General features: G+C 46.1%; 1 protein-coding gene across 7 annotated transcripts in view; it reads left to right on the top strand.

Annotated features, from left to right (window-relative positions):
- The first annotated feature begins 1,673 nt into the window (after positions 1 to 1,673).
- Positions 1,674 to 18,741, top strand: part of MAG (myelin associated glycoprotein) — a 76,318-nt gene continuing 59,250 nt past the window's right edge. The window contains exon 1 of one of the 7 annotated variants that reach the window (XM_083455207.1): positions 1,674 to 1,927. In XM_083455207.1, coding sequence (XP_083311333.1) covers positions 1,759 to 1,927 — 169 coding nt within the window. In that variant the 5' untranslated portion in view covers positions 1,674 to 1,758. The remainder of the gene's footprint in view (positions 1,928 to 18,741) is intronic. The other 6 variants (XM_083455209.1, XM_083455213.1, XM_083455211.1 and 3 more) reach the window with 6 other exon arrangements.

Here is an 18,741-nt window from a genome sequence, read left to right as displayed (position 1 = left end):
TGTTGTTTACTGTTCGTAAGCCGCTTTGCAATTTATGTGCATGAAAAGCAACGTAGAAACATAATCAAACAATCAAATCAATCAAAGCCGATGCTTTACCACCGACCTACCGCTTGGACCATGCTACCTGGAGCTGATGAGAGTTGGGATGTCCAAAAATATCTGGAGGGCAGCAGGCCCTGCATCTCCACCATAGAAAGTGTCCTGTAGAAATGCCTACATATGCAGCTAAATGACACCTCAAATGGGACAGGAGGGTCAAAACCTTGAGCTGGACCTGCAGAACTGAAACCCTGCCAGGAAATTGTGCTGGTTTTGTCAGTTCAGCCTGTATGACTGGCCCCCACACAAGCATTTATGTTATCCAGACCCCGGCATGGGTTTAACATGGAGACATGTCTTCTAAAACGGACCTCAAATGGATATCGGAGTCCAGATTTCCCACTCTCAAGCCAGAGCTCTACTGTCCATCACTCCATGTTGGCTGCTATATTTTGATTTTTATCCATGGTATCAGGAGCATGGGACGCGAGTGGCGCTGTGCCCTTCCACTGTTCGGACTCCGTTCTTGGACCAAGGTAAAGTTCTCAAACCGGGACACTACTTCCGGTTTTGCGGAATTTGTAAACTGAATCGTTCTTAAACCGGACTGTTCTTAAACCGAGTTACCACTGTATACATAATGTTATTGTCCTGATATGATTATTATTGTCCTAAAATTGTCCTAATATGATTATTAATAACCCACTAGGGACGCGGGTGGCGCTGTGGGTTAAACCACAGAGCCTAGGACTTGCCGATCAGAAGGTCGGCGGTTCGAATCCCTGCGACGGGGTGAGCTCCTGTTGCTCGGTCCCTGCTCCTGCCAACCTAGCAGTTCGAAAGCACGTCAAAGTGCAAGTAGATAAATAGGGACTGCTCTGGTGGGAAGGTAAACAGCGTTTCCGTGCGCTGCTCTGGTTCGCCAGAAGCGGCTTAGTCAAGTTGGCCACATGACCTGGAGGCTGTACACTGGCTCCCTCGGCCAATGAAGCGAGATGAGCGCCGCAACCCCAGAGTCAGTCACGACTGAACCTAATGGTCAGGGTCATCAGGGGCATAGCTAGGCAGAGGCTCAGGATGCAAATGGGCATGTGCCTGTTTACATGCTTGGATGCCTCTGGGCAAATTAAGGTGTCGGAGACCTTGGATCTTACCAGCCCTGTGCTCCACAATATACCCAGTAAGCAAAAGAATATTTCTTTTTTTAAAAAATTAAAAAGGCAAAATGGGAAGATGTCTTGCACATTGCTCCGTCCATTCGGTGCCACCTACACTAACTGGCAGCGACTCTCTAGCGCTCCAGGCAGGAGATATTCCAAGCCCTAGCTGGAGTTGGTGGGGATTGAACACCATTCAAGACAGTTGCTCTGCCACCGAGGTGTGGCCCTTGGGAAAGAATGGGGCAGGAGATCAGGGACCTGATGCAAAAGACCTGGGGCTCAGGCCCCCTGGGCCACCTGCTGAGAACACCCCTAGCTCAGTTACAGGACCCCTGCTTAACAAAGCAGCCCAATCCTAGACTTCTGTTTACTTCCGCAAGTCATTCCTTTCCTGGGTGTTTAGCTCCCCACCCTCCGGTCCTCCCTGCCCCCATCTCCATCAATACTTAAGCCCGATCTCCACGTCTGGCACATCTGTGTGCATCACTTCATCCTGACATCTCGCCACTGCTGCTCCCTCTACGCCCAAAGTGTACACAGGGGCTCATTGTTCTGGATGCTCAGCTTCCCCTTGTGGGCTGATCTGCCTTGGCTTTCGCTGGCCACTGAGGCTGGCATAACCTGGCACCCTTGGCTGGGTCTGAGGACTTGTCTGGTTTCCCGGGACGTATTTGCCGGAGGAAGGACAGCAGCGATTCCACCAGAAGCCCATCCTCAGATTCTGGGTGAGTGCCGTTTTATTTTACTTTTGTGAGGGGCTTCTGTGGGAAGGCTCACCGATGAGGGCAAAGGACCTGGTTCTTTTTTGTATATTGTCAGAGCATGGATTGATCTCCAAGCAGAGCCAGAGAGCAGTTTCGAATCAAAAGACAGCTGCTAAGGTATTTTTATAGCTTTGGGGGGAAAGGAGATTGCAGTTGTTCGGAGCAGCGGTAGCCAACTTCTGGCTTATGAGCCACATCTGTGGCATCTGTCCCTTGGTGGAACCCCACCAGAACTCAGTCAAGATGTGGGATAAAGCCTGCCTACTGCTTCACTATCAAGAGCAAGAGTCAGGGGGAGACATTTTTGTGGTGTGTGTTCATGAGAATGGCAGAATACCTGCTCAATGGCAGAATACCAGCTCAATGGCAGAATACCTGCATCACCCACAAAAAGACGCAACTTCAGCCACCAGCAGCTCCAGGTACGGCTGGGAAAGACCCCTGTTAGAAACTGATTTATTTACAATATGCCAAGGAACTCAAGACCCCGTACATGGTTCTCCTTGCTCCATTTTATGCTCGCACCAACCCTGTGAAGTTGGTTAGGCAGAATGACAGCGACTGGCCCCAGGTCAGCCTGTGAGCTTCGTGGTATGTGTACCCCTGCGTACCCCCAGAAAAAAGGCACTGGAGTTATGTGACCCCCAAGCCAAGGAGATAAATAACTATACAACCTTTAGAAGATATCTGAAGTCAGCCTTGTATATGGAATTTTTTTTAAATGTTTAATGTTTTATTATGTTTTTATTAATGTTGGAAGCCTCCCAGAGTGGCTGGGGCAACCCAGTCAGATGGGTGGGGTACTGTTATTGTTGAAATTATTATTATTATTATTATTATTCATTCGAGAAATGCTGGAGGGTATGTAATACTGAGTCAGATGGACCAATAGTCTAACTTAGTGTAAGACAGGCTTGTATGTTCCAGTGATCTACATGCAGGAGAATGTGGAGACATAGGGACATAGGAATCTGCCTTATACTAAGTCAGACCACTGCTCCATCTAGCTCAACTTTGTCTACACTGACTGATAGCAGCTCTCAGGGTTTCAGACAAGATTCTATCCCAGCCCTACCTGAAGCTGTCGGGGATTGAACCTGTGACCTTCTGCTCTCAAGGCAGATGCTCCACCACTGAGCTACAGCTCCTCGGTCCTGAAGTGATAGAAAAAGGGAGAGCTTCATTCAAGATCGCATGCCGAGAATCACAGTTTTGACAGTTCCTTTCTGGCAATGGGTGGGGTGCGTGCAATGTTCTTGCAACTAGAAAAATTGCGCTCTTCAGAAATGGTTGAAATAGAGCCCTGGCGCTAGGGTTATTTATATATTTATTATTTTCAGAAAATATTCCTATTTTCCTCCCTCCAGGAGGTCACTGTTATACAGGAGTGATTTAAGAAGTTTAGGTCTGCATAATGAAAGTGCCTTCTCACCCATGTTGTTTTAAATTTAAAATGCCCTTTTGCTGTTAGAAAAGTGATGGGGAAATGCATTGAAAAGGGTGGGATGAATGAACAATTGATGGGAAGCAGGTTCAGCCCACCCATGAGGCAAGGTGAGGAGACTGCCTCAGGTAACAGGATTCATTGGTGCAGCAGATCCCGATGTCAGAGCAAGAAGGGGGGTGCCATTTGGTGTGTGTGTGTCCACCTGAAGTGCCAAAATATCTTGGGCTGGCACTGATGGGAAGACATGTAACCACTTTGCATGTGGATCAGGATGAATGTTGAGTCAATGGCTTGTGAGTCCTATAAGAGTCTTTTAAAAATGGCATTCCTCCCCTCCACTCCACATTAAAGTCAACTTTGCACCATTCTGCTGCATGTCTGCATCATGAGTAGGGATTTGGTTCAGTCCACATTTAAAGGCAAGCTTATCTACTTCACACTCTCTGAAACAATATGTGAACCAAAACACAGGCAACCTTCTGAATTCATACTTATCCAAATTTTGTGATACAGTTATCCAGTTAAGTAATGCACCCAAAAAATGCATATACTTGGATGTATATTCATGGGAAAAACAGGCAAAGATGCATGAGTTTAGGGGAAATTGCTCTAAAATGTGTATCTCAGGTAATATTGCATACAGCCTTATGCATATTAGGAGACACTCTTTCTAAAATGTTGATGAATTTTCATGAGAACTATATTTAAAAACATGAGAAACTGAAAATGTTGAGAACTGAACTTAACATTGGAAAGATTAGAAACTGAAATGGACATTTTCACCCATTGCTATTCAGGGGAGGTCATGTGTAAATTTAATGGTGAGCTTCTCTTTCCTTATGTACATTTAGTAGCCCTTGAGAGTGCAGAATTTGAGAATATTTAGCTTAGAGCAAGTGGCCAGGAATGGTGCAAAGGAATAGGTCTTCTTCGGATCCAAAAGGGTTAATTCAGCAGAAGTGAAACTGAATTCAGAAAGTAGGTCAGCCATTTGAAATTGTTATATGAACAATACATTTTGAAATGTTTTAAAACGTGGTGCTGAGAGGAAATCGTTTGCAGTGTTCAGTGGTTGGGTTTGACACTTTTTCAGCTGGTGTTCCCAAAACTCTTAAATCAAATAGTGCCCATTGCCAGGAATGTGGCATGGGAGAAAAATGGAATAAACCTTTCAAGGTTGCGGTTTCCTTTGCAAGTAAATTTGATGTGCCACAATTTGCATGAGAATTCCACCCCACCCTCCCAATTCATTTCAGCAGTAACCAGGAAAGCCAGGATGCCAGGGCCAGAATCTTGTCTCTGATGGGAGCACTCTTAGCAAATTGTTTTGCAAATTGCAGAGCGGATGGGCAGGGGTGTGTGTGTGTGTTGCATTTGAATTCTCAAAGCCTTCATCAAATTTTGAAGTTCTCTGGGTTGGTGCGGTGGCTAATCATAAAACCTTTAGCCTATTCAAAAACACATATTGTTCTGCACAATCCCAGTCTCTGAGTGGCGAGACACGTCGGTGGTGGTTTCAAGCCCTTTTCTGGAACGAAGGTGAATGGAGACTGTGGCATCTTTAGGTTATATTTACCCATATATACAACCTGAGCGTAGTAGAGAGGGCATCACAGCACTAATCCTCCAGCAAAGGAATTGGTTCAGCAGCCTCTTCTACTGGATTCTAAGCGTTTTCTGTGCACCAAACATTTTGCAACGTATGTTTAAAATGCCCCAGGTTGAATCTCTCGCATTTCCGAGAGCAGAGGATCTCAGCCAGTGTCAGGGGGACACAGTGAGTAGATGGACCAAGGATCTGAGTACAAGGCAGCTATTTCATATATTTATACTGGATGTTAGCCGCAGGTCGCCGTCTCACAATTATATTGCATTTCCTCTGGACGTGCAGCCAATGCTGTTCAGCAAGGTATAATAATATAATAATAATTTATTTATTTATACCCCGTCCATCTGGCTGGGTTTCCCCAGCCACTCTGGGTGGCTTCCAACAGAAGACTAAAATACAATAACCTATTAAACATTAAAAGCTTCCCTAAACACTGGACGGCTGACAAAAAAGGCACACTGGTTGCTGCTGGGCAGCCTTGGAAAAGATGCTGCTGTCTTCTGGAGATCTGTTGGGTTGGGTTTGGTGGAGCGTTTCACTCCAGCCTAAGGACAGAACTTTTTGCCACGTTGTGTTGTTGTTTTCAGCGGTTGCCCGGAGCGAGTAGAAAATTCAGCATGTGGCTTCTTTCCTGTCACAGCGCCTCCTTGACAGGAAAAGCATCACCTGCCAGATTACTCTTTCTGCTAAAACAACTGTGGCTGCCTTGTTGGCTCTGCAGTTGGGACTCCCATTAAGCTCCGCCAACGCCAGCCATCTTAGCCAGTGGGCCAGGAATGAGGGAAGTTGTTTTGTGCTCCAGAGGGTAGCACCCGAATCAATGGATTCAAATGTTAAGAAATGAGACCCCGGCTAAACATTACAAAGCACTTTCTGACTGTAAGAGCTGTTTGGCGGTGGAACAGACCCACCTCAGAAGGTGGTGGATTCTCCTTCGTTGGAGGTTTTTAAACAGAGGTTGGACGGCCATCTGTCAGGGATTCTAACCAAATGCGATTTTGGTTTTAAAACGCGTTGTAAGGAGTCTGTATGGGAGTATATTGTATTTAAAAATAGGGTATCAGAGTTTTTAGGGGCTAACCAGATTGGGACAGCTGGGATAGCAGGCTTGTTGGCTTTTGAATGTCTTATGTAGATTTTTCAATTTCTTTGTTCTGTACGGGACAATGACAATATCATATTGCATCGTATAGAAATTCTATAGCTCTGATTCCTATGTTGCAGGGGCTTGGATTATAGATGACCTTTCGGGTCCTTTCCAACTCTACAAATCTATGATTCTATGAGTTGCAGCTCAAGACCCACCTCAGGAGGGGCAGGGTGTGTGTGTGTGGAGTTATCAACCCTTCCTGCTTCACACTGGAATGGAGGGAATTTATATAACGAGTCCCAAACTGAAGAAGCTTTTTTTCCTTTTGGCATGGTGCACGTTTGATTTTATCCACCCGAGGGCAGCAGGGGCCCATGAACAAACACAAAGGCCCGCTCAACAAAGGCAGCTTTGAGCCAACTGCAGCTCCTACATGGTGCTCAGATCCGAGCATGAAGAGGAGAGCTTTTAATAGCAGACAAAGTGCGGGATTGCTCTTCCGCAGCTATAGCTCTCCCAACCCCTTGTCAGCACCCTGGCAAGATGTATTTTTATGTTCTCTCACATTGGCCGCGCTTTAGTGTTTAAATTGTTCTCGCTTGCAACACTTGAAAGTGCAATACAAAAGCATAATAATAATACAAAGCCCCCAGTCTTGAGCTTTGAAAGGTTCCTAAGAGAGGGTATCATTCTCAACGATGAGGAGGCAGCGTGAGTTCATTTATGCTGCCTCCTTGCTGGCCTGTTCTAAATTTGCAGAAAACAAACCTAAACAACAGCTTTCGTTATCCTCATTTATTATATTTTTATCTCGCCTTTCCTCCAAGGAGCTCCAGGAAGTATTTCTTATTTATTTCATTCAGGGACATTATACGCCGCTTATTGGCGCTTGTCTCTAAGCAGTGTACAAGGAATGCAATCCAATGAAAATTAAAAACTGATAAAACGATGAAGTCAAAATTCAGTTTAAATGCTTTCTGGGATTTTTTTTTTATTAAAGTATTCAGGTGCTGGAAGTTCAACAGGGAAAGTGGGGATGCTCTCTCACCTCAGATGGAAGAGGCTTCCATAAATTCATGCCCTCGATATTCAACATATAGCTCCTGATGAATATGAGCATAGAATCATGGAACCATTGAGTTGAAATAGACCCCAAGAGTGTATCCCATCTGATGCAGTGGATCTGAGCCATGGGGGACCACCAACAGTGACTCCCCAAAAGGCCTAAGGGATCGGGCAGGGGTATAAGGGATCAGGTGGTCCCTGTGGTATCCTGGACCCAAGTTGTTAAGGGTCTTGCAAGGATCTTGCAAGGACTTTGAACCTGGCCTGGTAGTATACAGTGGTACCTCAGGTTACAGACACTTCAGATTACAGACTCCACTAACCCAGAAATAGTACCTCAGGTTAAGAACTTTGCTTCAGGATGAGAACAGAAATCGTGTGGTGGTGACGGCGCAGTGGCAGCAAGAGGCCCCAATAGCTAAAGTGGTACCTCAGGTTAAGAACAGTTTCAGGTTAAGAACAGACCTCTGGAACGAATTAAGTTCTTAACCCAAGGTACCACTGTATGTGGCTCACTCACCACACCCTTTTATCTTCAGAACAACACTATGTGGTAGGTTGGACTAACAAAGAGTAATTGTCCTAAAGTTGGCCCCTGGTTGAATAGGGGTTTGAACCTAAATCTCCCCCGTCATAGTCCTAGACTGCGATGGCTATATCGCACTGCCTCTCTTTATGTTTTGCTGCTAGGTCACGCCACTGTGAGTTTGGAAACTCTGAAAAATTGTGGTATTTGATCACTAGATCTACATGCCTTGTTAAAAGCATGAGATTTGCTCGCCCTGCCCCCACCACGTTAACCAATATTGGCCTGCAGAAAACTGGGTTCCAAAAACTACCCTTGAATTTCATTACTAATATGTATCCCAAGTGGCAATTCTGACAGCCAATCTTTCATCATTAGTTACGTTGCCTGGAAACATCGAGCATTCGGAGGCTTTCAAAATTATTTAAGAACTTCAGAATGTTCTTTTGAATTCTCCCAAAATGCTGAGCTGTAGCAATATGAAAACACGATGAGCCTCATCGCCATATGCTGATTCTTCAAGACTTAGCAAAGCTGAGAGCCATTTCGATACAAGCACATCCACCTTCTGTTTGCAGGAATGCATCTGTAAAATATTGCAATAATCTTTAACGTTTGTGCTGTTTTCTAACCTTTGGTAGAGAGAAGCCCTAGAGACAGATTTTTTTCTGCCAAGATCTAGTGGCCCATTATTTTGGCAGCAACTAAAAGGCTTCCAAGATTCCAAGATTAGGGTGACCATGTGCCCTTTTTTACAGAGGACAGCCCTCTGTTTGAAGGACTAGTCTGTCCAAGTCTGGTTTAACAAAAAAGAATCAACAGAAGGGAGAGTAGGAGGACCATTAAAGGAGCTGTCCTAACAACTCTCAGCACTATTGCTGTTGTTATTGTTGTTGTTGTTGTTGTTGTTGTTATTAGAGAATTTCAGTTATACAAAATAAAGTGAAGAAAGTAAAGGAAAAAAGGAGGAAAAATGCAAATGATAACTAAAAATACAATAAGAAAAAGGGATATAATGTAATACACTAAATATAATCAGTTACACTTCCATTCATTGTTATAAAGATATACAGTGGTACCTCGGTTTATGAACTTAAAACGTTCCAGAAGTCCGTTCTTAAATCAAAACTGTTCTTAAAACGAGGTGCGCTTTCCCTAATGAGACCTCCCACTGCCGGTGCCCTTCCACCGTTTGGCTTCCGTTCTTAGACCGAGGTAAAGTTCTCAAACCGGGACACTACTTCCGGTTTTGCAGAGTTTGTAAACCAAATCGTTCTTAAACCGGACTGTTCTTAAATCGAGGTACCACTGTATACGTAATGTTATTGTCCTAATATGATTATTAATAACCCACTATACTTTATATAAACTCGTTCCAAACATCAGTATATTTATCCAAACAAAACCTACATCAATAGGCAGTCCATTCATATGTTGCGAATGTTGTCATGTTGTCAATTCATTGGTTAAAGGGGATCTTATCTTTTTTCTTCCAGTTCATCAATGCCAATCTTTTAGCCATAGTCAAGGTGCATAGAATCCATGTTCATTGCTCAGCACTCTTTAACAAACTACAGCTCCCATAATTCTTTGTGGCTGTTCAAAGTAGTATTGTGTTGCTTCAAATGGATGCCCCCCCCCCCCCGCAGGCTTGCTCGGTGGTGGCAGTGGCAAGCAGGTTGCATCAATTCTCATTTAACGCTGTGCATCTGGGAAGGGCTGTTTAAATTTCCCACAATGCCCCAGAGTGACGCAACATCGGTGGCATTGTGGGAAATAAAAATGGCAGCACCCAAACACTTTATTAAAGTGTGGCCCAAGGCAGGAAGCAAGCATGGGTGCTGCCAGGCTCCTGGGGGGTTCTGTGGCTGCCCAAGGATGCATGCCATGAGCAGGCACGGGGTCTATACCAGGCATAGGCAAACTCGGCCCTCCAGATGTTTTGGGACTACAATTCCCATCATCCCTAGCTAACAGGACCAGTGGTCTGGGATGATGGGAGTTGTAGTCACAAAACATCTCGAGGGCCGTGTTTTCCTATGCCTGGTCTGTACCATAGATGGGGAAGGTGTGGACCAGCAAAAGTGGCTGGATTGTTGTTGTTTAGTCATTTAGTCATGTCCGACTCTTCGTGACCCCATGGACCAGAGCACACCAGGCACTCCTGTCTTCCACTGCCTCCCGCAGTTTGGTCAGACTCATGTTGGTAGCTTCAAGAACACCATCCAACCATCTCATCCTCTGTCGTCCCCATCTCCTTGTGCCCAACATCAGGGTCTTTTCCAGGGAGTCTTCTCTTCTCATGAGGTGACCCAAGTATTGGAGCCTCAGCTTCAGGACCTGTCCTTCCAGTGAGCACTCAGGGCTGATTTCCTTAAGAATGGATCGGTTTGATCTTCTTGCAGTCCATGGGACTCTCAAGAGTCTCCTCCAGCACCATAATTCAAAAGCATCAATTTTTCGGCGACCAGCCTTCTTTATGGTCCAAGTGGCTGGATTAAAACTCCCATAATCTCTGAGCAACATCCTGATGGGAGTTGGAGGGCACCAATATCGGGAGGGCTACAGGTTGCCCAATCATGATTTACACACAGACAGACAAACACATATCATTTTGCCCTGTTTAGATGCCCCCCCCCCTTTGTGGTGTTGATTCCCCTCATTCCACTTAATTCCTAAGGTGACCAGATGCAAAGAAGGAGCAGGCCCTTATGTAACTTCAAGCTGGATTTCAGTGATGCGTTTTCCTCTTCTTTTGACATTGCATCAGTTTCCAACCTATCGAGTATCTAAATTTCTTCAAATATCCATTTGCCTTTTGGGAAAGCAAAGCCTGACGAGACTAGGCCTAGGACCATAACAAGTTTAATTTTTTTTAAATAATCACCTTAAATATATAAAAATATATAAAAGGATGTCACATAGAGGAGGGAGAAAGGTTGTTTTCTGCTGCTCCAGAGAAGCGGACACGGAGCAATGGATCCAAACTACAAGAAAGAAGATTCCACCTAAACATTAGGAAGAACTTCCTGACAGTAAGAGCTGTTCGACAGTGGAATTTGCTGCCAAGGAGTGTGGTGGAGTCTCCTTCTTTGGAGGTCTTTAAGCAGAGGCTTGACAACCATATGTCAGGAGTGCTCTGATGGTGTTTCCTGCTTGGCAGGGGGTTGGACTCGATGGCCCTTGTGGTCTCTTCCAACTCTAGGATTCTATGAAAAGAATTCTCTGATTTATGAGGCAAGAATGAAAAAATAGGACATTAAGAGTTTTAATATACAGACATAAAAACTGCAGTTTGCAGGTGGTAACCACCATCTTAGAAGTCATCAACCCCTGCCCCAGACCACTATTTCATAGGTCCTTCTTTGAGGAAGGGTGGTAGCTCAGTGGTAAAGAATCTGTTTGCATGCGGAAGGACCCTGGTTCTATTTCTGGCATCTCCTGTGCTCCGGGGCGGGGTGGGGGAGGCATTTTTATTCCAAAACAACTTGCTTTCATCAAATGCTGGCACATGCCAGCTGAATCAATTCACTAATCTATTAAAACGAATGTCATTCATTGACTAAGATTTCTTTAACCGGGCAACAGGTTAGAAATGCTAAGCGTAGAGTTTCAGCCATCAAGATTTTTGCCAGGCTGTAAGATTTGTGTGACATTAAAATAATAATAATAATAATAATCAGATTGCAAAAGGGTGCAACGACCCCAGAAGCCCCTCGCATCTGATCCGCAGCACGGCTGCACAATGTGATGTAAGTGAACAGAGTCTGGGCTCTGCAAGGGACGGGCTGAGCCTAGCTTGGACAAACAGCTTTGTTCTGTGACCTTTCCTTGAGTGGCGCTGCCAGGCTGTGCCATTCCAGAGCGGCTGCTTCGCGGCGCTGCGTTGAGCACGATCTGCTTTTAACACAAGCCATTGTCAGGAGGAAAGAAGGCAGAGCGGGGAAGGGCGCCGCTCTGCGAGCGGGAAAGAAACCTTTGTGAAACTAAGGGAATGAGCACCTAGAAAGTCCTTGACTGCACAGACCATTACTCCAGTGACCTACATGTTAGATCAGTCCGCATGGCCTGTTTCAAACCACAGCCACACAGGAGAGAAATGAGGAGCAGCCCTAGACTGAGGCCCCATCTGCATCATACACTTAAAACAGTATCATACCACGGTAAACACTCATGGCTTTGCCCTGGGATCTGTGGTTTTTTGGGGTGGCGAGAGTTGTTAGGGGACACCTGTTCCCTCCCCTCAACTACAATTCGCAGAGTGGTTTAACAATCAACCCCTCTTTACAGGGAACTCTGGGAATTGTAGTTCAGTGAGGGGCATAAGGGTCTTAGCACTCTTAACAAACAACAGTTCCCAGGATTCGGGGGGGGGGGATATGACTGCTTGCAGCGGTTCTCAACCTGTGGGTCCCCAGATGTCGTTGGACTACAACTCCCATCATCCCTGAGCTCTGGCCTTGCTAACTAGGGGTGATGGGAGTTGTAGTTCAACAACATCTGGGGACCCACAGGTTGAGAAAGGCTGGAAAGGGATGTTGTTGTTGTTGTTTACTGGCAGATCCCAGGCAGGTTACAGAAATCGAACTTTCAGAATTGCAAACAGTGAGTGCTGCATTGGCATGAATTGGGTGCGCTCTCAAAACATGCATCTCAGGGGTCAAAAGTACAGTGTCTTCAGCATTTGCTGAAAGCTGTCTAGTGAAGAAGCCAGACGGACCACTTTGGGAAGGGAATGCCACAGTTTAGGGGCTGCCACAGAGAATACCCTCTTCCCAGCTGCCACCGCCTCAGCTTCTGAGGGAGGTGGAACTACCAACTCTGCCGATAACCACACCTGAAAGGGTCTGTAGTGAAGGTTTTGTGGATACAGTGGTACCTCGGGTTACAGACGCTTCAAGTTACAGACTCCGCTAACCCAGAAATATTACCTCGGTTTAAGAACCTTACTTCAGGATGAGAACAGAAATCGTGCGGCAGCAGCGGGAGGCCCCATTAGCTAAAATGGTACCTCAGGTTAAGAACAGTTTCAGGTTGAGAATGGACCTCCAGAACGAGTTAAGTTCTTAACCCAACGTATTTGGGGCCCAAGCCATTTGGGGCTTCAAACACTAACGTGGGCACCTTGAATTGGGCTCAGAAAGAAACCGACAACGCATTTCCATTCCGCTACTGCTACTGCAGGCATCGACATCCTTTCCCGTCTTGTTCAGTGCCTCCCGAGAGCTGCTCCAGCTTTCCTTCTCCGAAGGAGTCAGTCTGGGACATGCGCCTCCAGAGAGCTAGCAGGCCTGGGCCTCTTGCCAGGGGTAGGCGGGCACAGCTGGTGCCCGTAGGAGGGAAGTTAACACCAACAGCGGAGGCAGGAAAGGGAGAATCAGCTACAACCGAGACCTACGTGTGTGAGCGCTCTTCGCACACAAACACACAGTCGCGGACACCCACACCTCGCAGAGGCACTCTTTCTTGTACAGAAGCTTCTGTGTGCATCCAGTTTGGAGCCTGAGCTTTAGGACTGCTTCTTGGGCCGACAGAGCATGTCAGTTTCGCCTGCGCTCTGTAGCCAGTCTGCCCATCGGAGCCATTTGCGGTCAATGGCGGACTAGAACGTAAGACAGTGATAACAAACCAGGACTGTGCATCCCATCAGCCCAGCTGGTATTTCACATCCCCTCCAACATTTCTGTGGTGAAACAGAGATGTCCTGTTCCACCCCTCTAGCTTTTATCTTATGAAAATGGGATGTCCTAATCCAGCCCCTCCATTTCGCCAGTGAAGAGAGTGATGTCTCAACCCCTCCAGCGTTTCTCCAGCGGAAATAGGGACAACCAAAGGGATAGCAGGGCAGTCCGGGATTGAATCAGAAACCAGGATCGCTTCTGCAAGTCCAGGATTGTCTCTGGAAAACCAGGACACTCAGAGGGTCTGATTTCATCCATGGGTCAGGGATGATGGGAATTCGGGGTGGGGGGCTTCCCTCGTGCTTGGTCCGGAAGCTGCAGTTAGCGCAGGATGCTGCAGCACGATTGCTGACAGGAGTGAGAACCTGTCAGAGTATAACACCTTTTGCCCAGAGAACTGCACTGGTTGCCAATTTGCTCCTGGGCCAAGTTGAAGGTATTACTATTTGTAAATAAAGCCCTTAACAACTTGGGAATCCGTTTACCTGCGAGATTGCCTTACCCCTTAAAAGTCCACTCAACTGCAGAGCTGGCGCTGTTCCGCACAGTACTCATTCCACATTTGTAAGAAATTGGTCTTCTATTGACATCACTGTATTCTGTGTGGTCTGCTAAAAACAATTCTCTTCGGGCAAACCTATCAGTAGTGTCGAATGTTGACATGTGTTTCAGTCCGGTTTTTAGCATATTGCTAATGTCCAATATTTCTTCAAATGTTTTGAATAATTGTTTTTAACTGGTTTGTTCTTTTTGTAAACCACTTTGAGGTTTATGTTTGTGCAATCAAACAGGATATAAATTTTATAAAATAAATCAGTCCAAAGCAGCTGGAGGGCTTAGTGTTGGCTATCAGAGGAAGTGAACTTGTTTCTGGGACTCACAAATGCTGTGGCACTTAGATTCTGCATGTGGGTCTCCACAGGCATCTGGTTGGTCGCTGTGAGAAAAGAGCGCTAGACTAGATGGGTCTTTGGCCTGATCCAAAAAGCTCTTCTTACAAGAACACAATGAAAGTCCTTAGTAATTACCGTATTTTTTGCTCTATAAGACTCACTTTTTCCCTCCTAAAAAGTAAGGGGAAATGTGTGTGCGTCTTATGGAGCGAATGCAGGCTGCGCAGCTATCCCAGAAGCCAGAACAACAAGAGGGATTGCCGCTTTCGCTGCACAGCGATTCCTCTTGCTGTTCTGGCTTCTGAGATTCAGAATTATTTTTTTCCTGTTTTCCTCCTCCAAAAACTAGGTGCGCCTTATGGTCTGGTGCGTCTTATAGAGCGAAAAATACGGTAGTAAGGTGCTGAAAAGTGGATTTGCATACTCATCAGCTGCCCTGGAAAAGAGATATCCTGGCCACCCCCCTGCAGCAATTTTGGGTGCCTTCCTCTCTCACGATCTCTGGCCAAGATCTCACCCTGAAAAAAGTGTTTTTGGGGGTCCACAATTTTGTGCAGTGCCCCAAAATGTGTGTTTTTGAGCGCCCCGTCTCCCAAAGCTTTTTTTCTGGGTCCGTAATCTCACACAGGTCATGTGACTCACGTAGGATTTTGTAGCTGGAAGATGGCATTCTGGATTTGGGCTGTGTCACACTGGAGGGTATGGATTTGTTGTTCTGAATTACTGGAAACAGATCTAATTCTATGGTTTGGTCCGTGAGTACTCTTGCTTAGAGCAGGGGTAGCCAATAGAGTGCCTTTCGGATGTTGGGCTACAACTCCTATCAGTCTCAGCTGGCATGGCCAATGGGCAGGGATTGTTTGTTTATCACATTTATACCCCACTTTTCCTCCAGGGAGCTCAAAGTGGCATACAAGGTTCTCTTCCTCTCCATTGCATCCTCCCAACAACCCTGTGAGGTTGGTTAGGCTGAGAGACTGTGACTGGCCCAAGATCACCCAGTGAGTTCCATGGCTGAGCAGGGATTTGAACTCTAGTCTCCCAGATCCTAGTCCATCACTCTAACCTGGCTCTTTATATTACCATATTACCTGGATAGCTCTGTTCGTTAAGAGTGTGGTGCTGATAATGCCAAGGTTGCAGGTTTGATCCTTGTATGGGAGAGCTGTATATTCCTGCACTGCAAGCGGTTGGTGTGTGTGTGTGTGTGTGTGTGTGTGTGTGTATATATAATGTTTTACAATTTAGAATACTCATTTAAACATCCTTAAAATATCAATGACTTCCCTTCTTCCCTTTCCTTGGTTCATTTTGCATATCATGAATCCCTGCATATTTTACAGAAACGAAACCATTCAGAATATTTGATGGATATTATTACATCCATCAAGACTTATTTACACTCTTGAATTTATCTTAATGCTGCCAACGTTTTCAAGTGTACACAATTTGCCCCCATAGAACTAGATGATCCTTAGGGTCTCTTTCAACTCTACAGTTCTTTGATTCAGTTACAGGAATGGTAGCAACTAATAGTCCATCAGTATCTAAGAGACACCATGTTGAATATTTTGGCCCCAGCAAGGCCAATGGTTGGGAATCATGGGATTTGTAGTCCCACAACATCTGGAAGGCCACAGGCTAGCTATCTGTGGCCTACGCGACTTGACAAGAGAATGTTCCTTTTGTGGCTGTGGGTGGTCTCTTGAAGGGCAATTCACGTGGAGGTTCTGACATTCTGAGAACGGCTCCCGTGGAAAATTACGAATAGCACTCTTGGTGACTACAGTGGAACACAGGAACCAGGTCATCTCTGAAGTATACCTATGGTTGGTAACTTTGCCGAGGTACAAACAGAGAGGAAATGCAGGCTAGAGCAGATAAGATTCATCGGTCTTGTGTCTGCTTTTTGTTCAACTAAATCACGAGGTTGGTTCCCTTGGATACAGATACAGATTTCCCCCTCCATACAGAATTCTAAACAAAGATACAAAAACACACTAAAAATTAAAACCTAGCTATTGTCACAGCCCAACAGGATTGTTATGAATTTTGCCATGATTGGATGACACCACCTGTGGTACAGTTAGGTAATTTTGGATTCCAGACCTAAGCGGTCTGCCGTTGGGACCCCATCTTTAGAGGGTAATAATGAGCTTTGCTTCGAAATGTGGTAGGACCATCGGAAGCTGCCTCAGGCTCAGGTTCAGACCCCAGCAACTTCTGGTAGGAATGGAAATGTCCCCTTCCTGAAACTTTGGAGAGCTGTTGCACATGAGTGCAGACAGTACGGAGCTAGATGGACCGTGGGTCTGATTCAGACCATACATTTAAAGCACACCTAATTCATGTTTTATGGGACACGGGTGGCGCTGTGGGTTAAACCACAGAGCCTAGGACTTGCCAATCAAAAGGTCGGCGGTTCGAATCCCCGCGACAGGGTGAGCTCCCGTTGCTCGGTCCCTGCTCCTGCCCACCTAGCAGTTCAAAAGCATGTCAAAGTGCAAGTAGATAAATAGGTACCTCTCTGGTGGGAAGGTAAACGGTGTTTTCATGTGCTGCTCTGGTTCGCCAGAAGCAGCTTAGTCATGCTGGCCACATGACCCGGAAGCTGTACGCCGGCTCCCTCGGCCAATAAAGCGAGATGAGCGCCGCAACACCAGAGTCGGTCACGACTGGACCTAATGGTCAGGGGTCCCTTTACCTTTACCTAATGCATGTTATATATGTCTGTGGTTATTGTCCATGGAGCTTTCTTGGGATACTGGAGTGGATTGCCCGTACCTTCTCCAGGTGTACCACATTTAGTCTAAACTCTTGGCTATGACCCGTCCGTCTTGGGTGGTCCTGCATGGTATAACTCATAGCTTCTCTGAGTTATTCAAGCCCCTTCGCCATGACAAGGCGGTGATCCTTTTGAATTGTGGTGCTGGAGGAGACTCTTGAGAGTCCCATGGACTGCAAAAAGATCAAACCTATCCATTCCGAAGGAAATAAACCCCGAGTGCTCACTGGAAGGACAGATTCTGAAGCTGAGGCTGCTATACTTTGGCCACCTCATGAGAAGAAAAGACTCCCTGGAAGAGACCCTAATGTTGGGAAAGATTGAGGGCACAAGGAGAAGGGAACAGAGGGCAAGATGGATTGAAATACACTCAGAGTCAAGTGTGGATTTCATGCTCTTTATTCAGCTCATAGTAGTGGGGAATGAAAGTTCCCCCAAAATATCTGCTTTATATACATTATTTACACAATGGGTCGCACATGACTGGCTAATTCTGGGATTCTCCTGTAGGCCAATCAGGTTGCAGATTCACTTCCACCTGGAGCTGGATTGCGTGGCTCCTGCAGACCAATCATACTGCTGCATTGTTCTAGGACCAATCAGACTGCTGCATTCTGGACCCTATTGTTCTAGGACCAATCAGACTGCTGCATTCTGAATCCTATTGTTCTAGGACCAATCAGACTGCTGCTTTTTGGATCCTATACAACTCAGTACATAACACTGATGGACAGTGTTATAGAAGCGACCAACATGAATTTGACCAAACTGCGGGAGGCAATGGAAGACAGGAGTGCCTGGCGTGCTCTGGTCCATGTGGTCACGAAGAGTTGGACACGACTAATCGACTAAACAACAACAATAATGTATGTTTAAAGCATATGACTTTCCCCAAGGAATTCTGGGAACTGCAGCTTTCATAAGGGTGCTGGGAATGGTCACTCTGTGAGGGAGGGACTACAGTTCTCAGGATTATTAGGGAAGAGAAAATTGTATGTGTTGAATGGTATATATCTGGAAAGCAGCTTCTGATGGTCCTAGGCTGAATGCCCCCTCACACTCTTCCCTGCCTCAATGTTTTGCTCATTCGAATCCAGCTCCCTCCTAGCGCTCTCCCTGCAGGAGGTAGATGGGACACTGGCAGCAGCTGACTAGGCAGCTGAGCCAACCTTTGCAGATCCTGCGTGATTAATGATCTGGCACCGTGATCCTTCCTGGTGGGTGTATTTACCGCTCGGTATCCTGCCAAGTCTTCCGAAGAGAGGAGCAGCCTCCATCTCGCTTCAGAAGCTGTCTCGAGCGGTGGCCCTTGAGATCTGTGGGGCCATGTTCACCTTGCCTTCTGGTCAGCCTTCCAGGAGTGGGAAAGTGGGGCAGGCTAGAGCTGGGCAGCAGGGGGTCAGAACATGGATGTAAAATTTAGCTTGGTGCATTAAGCTGGTTTCTACACACGCCCAACCCCAACCACCTTCTTTATCTCTGAGTACAGTAGTACCTTGGTTCTCGAACTTAATCCATTCCGGAAGTCTATTTGACTCCCATAACCATTCAAAAACCAAGGCGCGGCTTCTGATTGGCTGCAGGAGCTTCCTGCACTCAAGCGGAAGCTGCGTCGGACGTTCAGCTTCCAAAAAACATTCACAAACCAGAACACTTACTTCCGGGTGTGCGGCGTTCAG

This window comes from Podarcis tiliguerta (assembly GCF_965153285.1).
Source record: "Podarcis tiliguerta genome assembly, chromosome: 8".
Taxonomy (NCBI): domain Eukaryota; kingdom Metazoa; phylum Chordata; class Lepidosauria; order Squamata; family Lacertidae; genus Podarcis; species Podarcis tiliguerta.
Note: the sequence above shows the minus strand (reverse complement) of the source record. Positions and strands in the feature narration are given on the sequence as shown.